We start from the raw sequence: 13,150 nt of genomic DNA on the forward strand, positions 1-13,150 counted from the left end.
TATCAGTTTTCAAAAAATCTAATGATAAGAGTGGATCAAGGGAAACCATTAGACATAGTGCATTTGAATTTCGGGAAGCCTTGTGATAAAATACAGGGCACAAGGTACAAGTCTTCAGCACTATGGATATGACAGCGGTCCCCAACCACCGGGCTGCAGACCGGTAGCAGGCCGCAAAGCATGTGCTACCGGGCTGCGAGGAAACGATATGATTTGGCAATATGAAACGATATGAGTTAGCTGCACCTTTCCTCATTCCCTGTCACACCCACTGTTGAACTTGAATGCACATGAGGTTATCACGCACACTAGGTCATTACGCACGTGAGGTCACCAGTTAGTCATTAACCTACAACTGCTCAATGAGTAAAAAACAAACGTCGTTTGAGAGTTTCTTTGGATGAGGTGGTAGGGGACATAAAAGATCTAACGATGCTGATAACGCAGAGACAGCTGAAGCCGAGACTGCAAAAAAGAAAGCTTCCTTCAACAGAAAATACGACGAGTCGTACATAAAATATGGCTTTATTGTGACCGGTGACTCACATGCTCCAAGCCCCCTGTGTGTGATATGTGGAGACAAGCTGTCTAATGAGGCAATGAAGCCCTCAGACCTGCTTCTGCACCTTGAGTCCAAGCATCCTGCACTTAAAGACAAACCCGTTGAGTTTTCTGAGCAGAAAAAACATGAGCAAGTGGGACAGAAGCCAGTGCTATGAGCCACCACTTCCACAAATGCTGCTGCTCTGAGAGCGTCGTACTTAGTGGCTAGCCGTATTGCTAAGGCTAAGAAGCCTTTCACTGTTGGTGAAGAATTGATTCTGCCTGCTGCCAAGGACATGTGCCGTGAACTGTTGAGAGAAGCTGCAGCTAACAAGATGGCACAGGTTTCTCTTTCAGCTACCACAGTTTCAAGGAGAATCAATGACATAGCGGAGGACAGCGAGGCACAGCTGTTGGAACGGCTTAACGAGTCTGGTTTCACTACCCGAGTCAAAGGGGTTGCTCCTGAATGCCAGTCTACACACTGTGTCACACACAGGGAAATGCTGGCTAGCCGAAAAATGTCACCTGATCTTAACAGCGTATTGAGTGATGTTGTTGAAGTTACCAGTCATATCAAAGCAAAATCCCTGAACTCACGTCTGTTTGAGCAGCTCTGCGAGGAACTGGATGCAGAGCACAAATGCCTTCTCTTACACACTGAAGTCAGGTGGCTATCAAGGGAGAGAGCCCTGGCCAGGGTTTTTAAGATAAGAGAGCAGCTAATGAGTCTTCCAAGAAAAAAGTCACCACTGGCAGCACACTTCAGTGGCGAGGAGTGGATAGCAAAACTCGCTTATCTGTGTGACATCTTCAACCTGCTCAATGAACTCAATTTGCCACTTCAGGGCTGAATGACAACTGTCTTCAAGTTGGCAGATAAACTGTCTGCTTTCACAGCCAAACTGGAACTGTGGGGACAGCGAGTGGACAGGGGCATATTTGACATGTTCCCAACATTAGCTGGGATTTTGGGAGAGTCTGAGGCTGCATCGTCCTTCTCACAGTTGGTGCGTGATCACCTATCTTCGCTGTCGACAGAATTTGAGCGTTACTTTCCAACCGTAAATGACCCAAGACGTGCAAAGGAATGGGTCCGTGACCCATTTGTGAATGTCCCTGGTGAATCATCCAGATCAGCGGGAGAAGAAGATCAACTCCTCGAGCTTTCAAATGATGGGGGCTGAAAAGTATGTTTGACATAACACCTCTGCTGGCATTCTGGATCAAAGTCAAGGCTGAATATCCTGAGATAGCCACGAAAGCACTGAAAACGTTGCTTCCATTTACAACATCACATCTCTGCGAAGCAGATTTTTCTGCGATGAATGCAACGAAAACTAAATTGCGGAATAGACTGGACATAAAGAAACCCCTTATAATGGATTTATCACTATATTCATGCGAGGAAAATATGCACTGTATATTTAATATTAAATTCGTTAGATAAATCCTTTTAGAAACAAAATTTAGTGTATTAGCCACTGATAAGTGACTGGTAGTTGACTTATCACCTATATTCTGGTCGTGATTAACATCACACCCACTCCCCATCAGCCGGTCTGCAAGAATATTGTCAATATTAAACCGGTCCGGTCCGGTGCAAAAAAGGTTGGGAACCCCTGGGTTATGATATTAGTGCGTATAGAGGATAGGCTAATTAACCCAAAAAAAAGACACGTGGAATGTATATTTCAAGCTGGAACCAGTAGTTGTATAATAGTGATCAGTGTTGAGACTTCAAATACATACAATCTCTGTTGATGACAACTAGGAGTTAATGTATTAAGTCAAATTTACTGAAAATACAAAGAATGTTGCTAAACAAGTTGTTAGATGGACATAAAATTTGAGCGATTGTGCAAACATTTGACAAAAGCAAGGTTATCCATCGTGGCAGGAAAACAGAAAAATAGAGTATTATTTAAATAGAGGGAGTCTACTGAATGCTGGTGCTCAGAGATCTGGGTGGCCTTGTATATGAAACACAGGAACCTAGCATGCAGGTGTGACTGCAAATGTTATGGAGGAGAAAAACGTTAATACAATTTCATTTCATGGGATTATATCTCAAATCTGCTTACTGTTTTGTACTGCTCATTTCAGAAGTGGTATACTTTCATTGGGAGTAGAGCGGAGAAAGTCCATTAGTCTGATCCTGGGATGCAGGAAATGGCTTCCGGGTTGAACAGACTGGGATTACACCTATTGGAGTTCAGAACAGTGTGATGGTTTAAAAGGAGATTGCACGGACACGTTTTCCTTCACGGGAGAAGCTAGTCCTGGGACAGTTTGAGATAAACATGTCATCCATTTAAAATGGTGATAAGAAGTATTTACACTGTAGTTTCTCTCGGGCAGGTATATAAATACAAACGTATATTTGGAAATTTCCACCACAGAATGCTGTAGAGCTAGAAATATTAAACCTGTTCAAGTCCTGAACTATAGAGGAGTCAAGATTATTAGGAACAGGCAATGGTTGAAGCCCTTCAGTCAGGACCCTTTAGAACAAAGCTTGTGGAGTTTCCTCATGAACCTATGTCTTAAATCCCAACAGCTTAATAGATCATCTTTCCCATTTTCATCACATTTTTAGTTTCCTATAGTGGAAGTTTCTTGGAAGCTTTCTGTGAAAACAACTTACCAAAATAGTAAAAGCATCATACATCATACAAAAAGTATATGGAAAACACTCAAATTTAACAAGTATTTATAAAGAATCTATTTGGCATTTCAAAAGTGTTCTTTTAAAAGAACACAGATAAGATCTCTGTGCATTGCATGCATACTAAATCATAACTGTTGAAGGACTCTGGAAGCTTGCTACAAAATCATGATTTAGGAATACCCTTGCAAAATCCAGGAATCAGAAGCACAATCATATTTAAGTCCCTAGATGGAAAATAATGTGGTGTACAACAATCAATCTGAAGCAATGGCTTGTTTCTTCAAGAGAAGAGATACCAGACAGAGATATTCCCATTGACCTACCTAATCTTCTCCCCCAACCCACGCTCTCCAACTTTAAACTATTTTCCCTCTTGCCCAGTTCCAGCTGTCTTTGAGCTGAATCAGTAACTCCTTCTCTTTACATAGGCACTGCTAGCATTTTCAGCATTTTCTTTTCTTGTTAATTTCAGACTTCCAGGATCTACAAATTTTTGGTTTTCCTTCTCTAACTGATCTTCATTAGGTTCTCTGAAAATATATGGATGTACATGAAGGGGAAAAAGAGGGGATGAAGAAATAGACCATCATGAGAAAGCTGCATAAAAAGATCTCAATTCCACTACAAAGTGAAAATGCATCCACATACACTCAGTAACACACACAAAATGCTGGAGGAGCTCAACAGGCCAGGCAGCATCTATGGAAAAAAGTACAGTCAACATTTCAGGCCAAAACCCTTCAGCAGGACTGAGTTCCTCCAGCATTTTGTGTGTGTGCAATCTGCAGATATTCTCTCGTTTGTGATTTGACATATACACTCAGCGTGGATGTTTGAGTTACTGTCACCTGCCTGTCAGCTTGAACCAGCCTGGCCATTCTCTCTAACTTCTCTCATTAACGTGCATTTTCACCCAGAACTGTCCTCACTAGATGCTTTTATTTGGCTTTTTGCACCATGCCCTATAAACTCTAGAGACTGTTGTACCTGAAAATCCCAGGGGATCCACAGTTTCTGAGATACTCAAACCACCTCATCTGGCACCAACAACCATTACATGGTCAAAGTCATTCAGATCACATTTCTTCCCCATTCTGATGTTTGGTCTGAAGAACAACAGGACTTCTTGACCATGTCCACGTGCTTATATGCAGTGAGATGCTGCCATATGATTGGCTGACTGCATATTTGCGTTATCAAGCAGGTGGACAGGGCTACCTAATGCAATGGCCAACTGAAAAAGGTGGTTAGAAACACAGGGCATTTGTATCCATGTTACAAAGAGATGGTTTAATTCAGAAACTCAAATCATCACTGAAGAGCTGATGACTTTAGAATCCACACTCAGTAAAGTTATACAAAGTTAAAAAGATGCAATAATTGAATACAAGAATGACATTATGCTGAAATATCTACAGTTATTTGGATAACAACACTAGTCACAGATTACTGCAGCCTCATGGAGCTCTTGAGCTATTCATGCAAACGAAGTAAAATAAAATCATCCATTAAAAGACACACATACATAACCCCATTGGAATTTGTAACAAGCTATGCAATATTGGTGTGAACTTAATATACAAAAAAAAATCTGCCTCTGAAGTTCAATAATGATTGCACCTAAAAGTGTTTACAATTTGAACTCTGAATTGTTTGGCCATTGGGTCCTCAATGCCTCTCTTCACTTTACAATCAGCTGTTCGGGGCAGTATACTTTACCCATCTTCATCAACTTGAGCAGGTAGTGTGCCTTAACAGATTTTTAAAAAAATTTGTCTCAACTCCAGCCACACTGGTGGAAACCACAGTCAAATTTGCAGACAATACCCATGAGGAAAATGTTGAAGTCACCAAAAATATCTCCAATATAAAAATGAACTGCCCTTGAAAAGCAACAAACAAAATTCCACAGCAATATCAGTGGTTATCTTCAGTACATTTCTCTAAGAACAGGGGCTGATTCTCTGCTCCATAATCAAGTGTTATCCAAACCAAATATAGTGCATCAACACTTAATTTCAGTGGATGTCAGTACATCCCTGGAAACCGCCTGGTCTAATTGTACAGGTGTAAGCCAAGTAGTGTATTTACTGATTTAATCAATGGAGGTCATTGACTGGTATTTAAGATTGTTTGATATTGATCGCTTGAATGGGTGAGCAAGCAATAGATCATAACCTCTTTTTCAAAACAAAATGGCAACAACTGTTGACTGATGAATTTATTGGTTAACTTTGATACTAATGTCCAATGTTATGATGAATCACAGATATCTCCATACTTTGGAGCACAACACAGAGAACTAATTTGTTAACAATGATTTCTGCATTTATATAAAATATGAAACTTGGCTTTTGCAGCAATTCAGATAACAAAAACATACTTCTGACTGTGATTTTTTTTTGGGGGGGGAGCGGAGGGCAGAATTTTTCTTGCATGGTGATTGTTAATTGTTCAAAGACTAACTACAAGAAACCCAGAATTTAATTTACATAGGGATATCATATATGTGGTTCCCGCGAGTGCCAAATTATCGAGAACCTACTACTTAGAGTAACTAATCTATTTGTCAGAGATATTAAAATAAATATGCCCTCATTCCAAAAACAGCAGATAAGCCTATTCATTGTATAATTGTGGAATGCTCGAGGAGTTCAGAGGTTGTGTTTACACAGAGTACTGCATTGTTTACAGATTTCACTAAAATGGTGCACAGAAAAAAAAAACTTCACTCCAGACATATCATAAAAGGGAATACTTTTCATTACCATCTTCTCCTTTAGTAGTGGTTAGGAGACTGACAGTCAGCCAGGCATTAGACCTCAAGCCTGAGTTTTTAAAATGGGGAAGAAAATAACAGCTGTACTATAGAGTTGAAACCACAGTTTCTACACTGGCAAATAACTAACAATATAGCATTTAAAAACAAATGTTATTTTCAAGAGCGCAGTTTTGAAGTCATGGCATTAAACAAAGTACACATTATGTTGTTAAGGCCAATGGAATATCTGTTGATTACTAACACATAAAAATCATTTCTATTCTAATTTTTATCAGGAGCTCCTACTTCCAAATGTTTTAAAATTTCTATCTCCTGTGCTTTTAAAACAAAAATGCCACAATACTAGCATTTTAAAAATAAAAGCTCACCTTTAATTTTACCTCCTGCACAATCAAACTCCTGTTCATTCAACCACACCTTCATCTAAACCCAACCCAGATAATGTCTCCTCCCTTTAGACATAAACATGTATAATGGCATACAATCTAAAGCAGAGATACCAATGCAGACAAATCCCACCAATTAATGCAGCATATTATTGAATGCACTAACTCATGTGCGATTATTCAGTAAATACATAAAAGAAATCTTCCATGAAGTGGTGCTTGAGCAAGCAACAAGTTTTCTGGCTCAGCATTACCAATATTTTCTTGCCACTGTGTAAAAATAAATTTATTTCATTCCTTTGCTGTAAACTGAGCCTTTATGAACTTTGGACTGCTTTTCCTAGAAGCAGCCTTGATGAAAAGGGAAAGCACTTTAAAAAAAACCCGGAATTATGTGCAATATAAACAGACCAGGAATTTTAGCAGCTTATAAGTTTTCGATTAACTGGGCTATCTAAGAACCTCATGTTCTTTATTAATAAAAACAAAGATTAAATAGATTTTCCCCTTTCCACAATCATTAAATATTTTGGAGTGAAGGACTTCCTAGAAATACTAAAGACTACAATGTAAATAATTTGCTTACTAAACCTGATTTGGAGATTTTAACTAATGGCAACATGCAATCTTTAACAATTAATCAACACAGATCTAGTCATGCATCAGAAACCATTGAGAGCCATAGGTTCAGGTTAACTTCCCTCAAAGAAATGCCATCACTACCAAACAACACATTATAAATTACTCTTATGTCAAATTGAAAACCTAATTTGATCATGACTAAATTTTCCTGGGGTTGGCATTTGCTTGCTGAGGTAATCAGTACATGAAGCTCACTGATACTCGCACAGCTAATGGGTGAATGCACTTTAATGGCATCAAGTCACTGGATTTACAGTCATTACAAACTAAACACCAAGAAGGATAATTCATGTCAAATTGCTTCCTCTCAAACATCACAAATTATAGTTAGTGGAAATCAATCTACTGTACCTGGCGCTTAAGATTAACCATTACCTTTGCAGAGTATCGCAAGTTTGAATTTTTGGTGGTGATATTAAAAACAATGATGACTTCAAACTTCTTTTCGTTTCTGTCTCTATTCATTTCTTAGATTTGGCATGGAGATCTTACAGACTAAGTTTGTGCCGCATTCCCAGTCTTCAAGATGCAAACTTCATAGTCCTCCAATCTGATTGTTTGAAGATATACAACACTAGTTTCCTCCATTTTTGGGACTACAGAAGCAGGAATTGGCTCTGTCAAGGAGTATTATCATCCTGTAAACAAGGGCAGGGCAAGACATGCTCTGTCATGCAGTGCCACTTATTAGATATAAACCATTGCAAAATCCAAGGCCTCATTTTCCAGACAAGCTCATGGAACTCACGACTTCTGAGTAATTCCAGGCCACTCTTTCCATATTTGAGAAACTGGCTGAACTTTATGCCATTATGCATTTCTCTCGTAAAGTATCTGCCCAATTCTTAATTCCAGTTATTCCCTCAGTGATCCTTTTAAGTTCTGCCATACATCAGTGGGATTGGAACATTTACTCAAGGATAGAAGCATCCAATCTTATGTACAGTATGTACATTGCAAAACTTTCTGTTTATCATCACTGGGAAACAGGACAAATGGCCTCTTGTGTGACAAATTTCAATGATCCAGAATTCATTAGCCAGTACTTGTGTACTGGCTTTTGTACATGTGACCATTGAAGATAATTAGTAAAGATACCACCAGAAAACAAATAACACCTTTGGAGTTATGGTAATATTCATCAGGCTAATGGTAACCTCCAAATCAACATCATTTGAATTAGGCATTATTTCTCAAAATGTCTCACTAAATCGCACTTCATCTCAAGTAGCAGACTTTTCATAGAATTTGGCTCACAGGCCTTAATCAAATCTTTGTACACAGCATCCACTTGCCTGTCTTCACAAAGTTCGGCTGCCACACCCAAGAAAGTAAAGTACATTTCTAGAAAGCTCTCCTTTTACTTCTGTCCACAATTACACGATCTTTTCCCTCAAAGTAATGGAAAATGTCACCCAAAATGGAATGGCAGCCTCTGTGTTAACAGGTTCCTGGATATTTTTGCTGCAACTTCTGCTTTGAGTCCTCTAAGCAATTCTCTAGCCTTCAGAGAGTTCCGGGAGATTTGTGCTAGGGCTCCTGCAAACTTTAGTTTATTTAATACTTCTGCTTAGGGTCTCAAATGACTATCCCTCTTCAAATCTCACTTAATTACTTTTCTTTCTTCATATCCTTATATAAAAACATATTTCCTGTCACTTTCAATTCAGTATTCAGAACGTTTCCCCACTATTTTCACATCCATGCTGTCAAATCCTGAATTTGATGTTTGTAGCTTTACAAAAAAAAAATTGCTGAACCAGACTTGATCACAGTATTTTGCTTAAGGACTTTTATTTTGTTTTATTCTCGTGGAACAAAGGAGTAACTTATGCAACTGTGTCAAAGAAGGGAAAACCAGAATATACTGAACTGTCAATGACTCCTTTTATTAAATGTTGCTACTGCAGCAAAATTTCTTTCCTAAAGATATTAACAATGTGTATGCCAAGCTGGGGTTTACTGGACTGTGGGGCACACTAGCATAGTGGTTGGCACAATGCTTCACAGTACCAGCAACCTGGGCTCAACTCCCACCACTGCCCGTAAGGGGTTGGTACGTTCTCCCTGTGACTGCACTGCTTTCCCCCCAGGTGCTCCGATTTCTTCCCACAGTCTGAAGACGCACCAGTTGGTAGGTTAGTTGGTTATGGTAAATTGCCCCATGATTAGTCAGGCTAGGATTAAATCGGGGAATTGCTGGGTGGCATGGCTCAATGGCCGGAAGGGCTTATATCGCAATATATCACTGTATCACAATAAATAAATAAAACTAAGCACAAGGAAATTTGTCCTAAAAAAAATGCACACTGCATAACTTCCAAGTTAGCCCAGTGTAAAATTGCCGATATGATATATTTTAGCTTTGAGTCTCCATTTAGAATATGTGCAGTGCCCCATTTACTTTTTTAAAATTTATCTATTTATTGGAGTAAACAGCATAAATAGTTTGACACCATTGTGTGCTTAAGTCTCCAGCCTTACTAGTCCATGAGCCAGGACCCCAAATTTGGGCCACTGGTACCATCTGGGGGGAATAATTCTTATAGTGATTTTGGCAAGTTTACACCCCTAGAAAATATCATGACATTGATAAAAACTCCAGAAATCTCTCCAAATGAGGTTTTTTTTTACCTTTTGGGGGGTAGGGTAACACTTTCTGCTGTACTGATGTTAATATGGAATATATACAAAATGTGTTTACTTATTTGAAGTAATAAAGCTACCACTGGTGCAATGCTGTCACTTATTTTCTAACTTTAGAGATGCATACCTTGCCAAAAATCACTATGAGCATTATTCCCCTCAGATGGTACCGACCAACCCTACTGGCTCACGGACTATACTGTTTATTAACTTCAATTTGTCGATGACGCTGGGACAATTAAAACATGCGCCAAAACTCGGTGAATCTTTTACAAAAACAGTCTGCCGTTTTTCCACACCCTCAAAATGTGAATGTACACAACTCCACTGATTAAAGTCAAAGTGGGGTTTGAATGTTTACAGCTGAAAATCAAATGCAAAATTGTTTAATTCAAAATTAAACTTAATTTCAGAAAAAAGATAATTTCCTAATTAGCAATTTCGTTCTCACATGGGATATTTGTAACGCAACATAATAATATAGGCGTGTATTTTAAGAATCTTACTCCAGAGCCCTGAAGCAGGAAATATTTTAAACCTCCTATCTGCAACTGACAGTTTCAAAATACCACATATTCAATATTTCCGAAGTTTTAAGGACCCAATCGAAACAGGGATTTAGTTTTCTGTTTTAAGAATTCAACGTTATTATACATTAGATCTCAAAGATCTGCAACAAGCAATCATTCACAACGTTATGCTAAAATACATCTAGAATAAAATATATTGCTTTATAAAACAAATGTCCAAGGAAATTGAGTATTTACATTGGTGGAAGTTGTTAATTTTATGTAATTAAAATACAAAGGAACGAAGCAATGATAGTACAAAAGGGGCTACGACAGTGCCGGACATTTTAAAAAACCCATTCACAGATCCACCGCGCGTCTTCAGATCGCCGCGACTATATTCATGATAAAGGTACCTGTGAGCTGTAAGTGACTCATGGTGTAGGAGATACGGAACAAGTCAGAATGTCCTTCCCGGAGGTCAAGCGTGTCTTGCGGCCAGTTGCTGGGGTACAGCGGAGTTACTGCCTTCTCCTGACAAATCATAGATGTGATGAATTCAAACAACCGCTAATCCCACTTCGATCAAAAGGCTTTCACCGGCCAGAAAGAGCGTGTATTTGTCGCGGTAGATCTAGACAAGGAGCAAGGTGCACAATAGTAAAACTGGAGCGAACTCTTTATATTATTTCAAGTTCTAAACCATAAACGCGAAAAGCCCCCAAATATCTCAATTGCCCGCGGAAATTGCTTAAAACTAATACGAATGTTGTCCATTATCTTTGGTGGAATTCGGGTCCATTTTTTCCATCACGATCAAAAACGGCCAGCGTTAATTTATACAACCAAGATCGCTAAATGCTTTCAAGTAAAAATCAATGGCCCCGGCATAAAGCTTTGCAATTAAACAAAGGCACGAACGATTTCATTAAATATTGACTTGCTGTTTTAGTTGCCCTTAAAATGATACTCCGAGTATATTCGTTTCGTCTAATTAATAAAAGTCATTTACATGTTTTCTCCGAAGGCGGGCGAAAAAGGATTAAACGAACTCGTTTCCGTGTATCACGACTCTGAAACGCTGTATGCGCGCGTACATATATCTATACATACATTTATATAGATATATACACCTTCGGTTTAAACCGAGCATTTGGTCGTTTGTAACCTGGTTCAGTGGTTTTCAAACACGACGCCGAGCCTGGGAACAAACCTGCTTCCCTCGTTTAACTCCACTAATAACAGCCAGTCACTAATTGAATACATTCGGCCTAATTCAGCTCTTTCCCTCCTGCCAGGCAGAGTCCAAGCACCACAGACGGCACAGAGAAAGAAAACGAAAATGGACCACCTTTTGTTCGTTTCTGGTTCTTGGAATGAGTTAACCCTTTAACCTAGAGCGTTCGTTTCCCCCGGCCTAATAAATCAATCTCCATCGCTAGTGATGCGCGGCCACACACTGAACTTCACCCACAATCGACAGTACCCACGGGCTCTTTCTGAATGATTTCAATTTACATTTTTTTTTCCCAGTGATTAGCGAGAGGAAGGTAAGGTTTACAGTGCATACTTTCCAGCCATGGAGAAAATGTCGTTGTTTTTAAAATCCCGAGAAATGAAAACAAAAGAAAAATTTTAAAGCGAGCTGTCATGTGAATATAGAAAGCTGTGCACGGCGACAAGACGCTAGGAGACTGAACTCGAACTGGGCAAATTCAGCCTCAGATTACCCTTCTCCCTCCCCCTTCCTCTTTCTCCACATGCGTTCATTGCTGAATGCATTAAATCAGAGACACGCCTATGAGCGCCAACGCCTCCTGTTTCCCGTTTAACTCTGCCCCCATCCCCCGCCCTAATACTTTGTGTTCAGAGAGATCGTTTACAAACAACTAATTGTTAGAGAGAGCGACACTGGTGAATGTGAGTAAAATAAAAGATGGACTGCACTGGAGGGATGCTGCGTATTAATCTTGCTTTTTTTTTGTTTCGCGCAGCTAGTTACGGATGCAAACATTTGTAAGCTGCAATTTTTTCCCCCAGCAGGAAGTCTTGTTTCTCGACTCGAAAGGTCACCGTTGCCAAGATTTGGGGTTGAAATTTCAGGCAGAAGCGCACGCGCTGCTTTCCAGGAACTTTCCAAGAATTCGCGTCACCTGCTCTTGTTGCTATTTGGTCGTCGACCAATCAGCAGCGGGCTTGCCCCCCGCCTGCTATTGTTGCGTCACGGAGCACTGCCTCCCCGCGGGATAAACTCGGGTGAAGTGAGCTCGGTGAGGTCTCGGCTGCACGGTATTGATGGGGGTGGGGGGATAAATTACGGGCCGGCAAGTCGAGGGTTATAGTAGTAGAATGGTGATCGTGGCGCCTGAAAATAATTCAAACAAAGCTGATGGGGAGTGACTCATTACAATGCTCGAATGCATTATTGCTTTAAAAATAACAAGCTGTGTTTTGAGGAAATCGTATCCCTAAACATTTCGCGTGTTCTTGAGATTCAGACTATAAGTGTATTTAAAATGTAATGGAATTAGGCATCCAGAAGCATCTGCGATTGTCGTCCATTATGTTGTTTTTGGGACTCTCGTTTTGTCTTTAAAATGTCACGTAGGTGAAGCTCGTCGCTCTTTTTTAGTGTGGGAGGCAGAAGAAAGGAAAGCGTAGGCCAATTAGCCTGACTTCAGTGGTTGGCAATGGTTCCGAGAGGTTGTTATAGCCGCGGGTGGTAATGGGGATAAACGTTCACTACCTATTACAGGTTTCCAAAGGCGTGCGCCTCAAATAGCCTCTGACAATCAAGTCCAGCTCCTGGCCTTTATGGGTGGCTTAGCTACCAAGCCCGGCGGAACCGTTAGTACTGACAGGAAAAGGAGCAAAGGGAGGGGGAGGGGGTAATCGGCGCCCTAAAACCAGTCGCTTCGGGCAGATAGAGCTCGTCCGGCATGGCTGGCAGCTCATCCAGGGGACAGAAAAC

General features: G+C 40.1%; 1 protein-coding gene across 5 annotated transcripts in view; it reads right to left on the reverse strand.

Annotated features, from left to right (window-relative positions):
* Positions 1-13,150, reverse strand: part of LOC134355533 (suppressor of cytokine signaling 2-like) — a 28,118-nt gene that overhangs the window by 12,617 nt on the left and 2,351 nt on the right. Inside the window, exons 1-2 of one of the 5 annotated variants that reach the window (XM_063065543.1) lie at positions 12,192-12,239; positions 10,596-10,813 (exon numbers count right to left, since the gene is read on the reverse strand). In XM_063065543.1, the coding sequence (XP_062921613.1) occupies positions 10,596-10,725 (130 nt within the window). In that variant the 5' untranslated portion in view covers positions 10,726-10,813; positions 12,192-12,239. Of the gene's footprint in view, positions 1-10,595; positions 10,814-11,312; positions 11,359-11,392; positions 11,559-11,749; positions 11,889-12,191; positions 12,240-13,150 lie in introns of those variants that run through there. The other 4 variants (XM_063065541.1, XM_063065542.1, XM_063065545.1 and 1 more) reach the window with 4 other exon arrangements.

Source organism: Mobula hypostoma, chromosome 13, assembly GCF_963921235.1.
Source record: "Mobula hypostoma chromosome 13, sMobHyp1.1, whole genome shotgun sequence".
Taxonomy (NCBI): Eukaryota; Metazoa; Chordata; class Chondrichthyes; order Myliobatiformes; family Myliobatidae; genus Mobula; species Mobula hypostoma.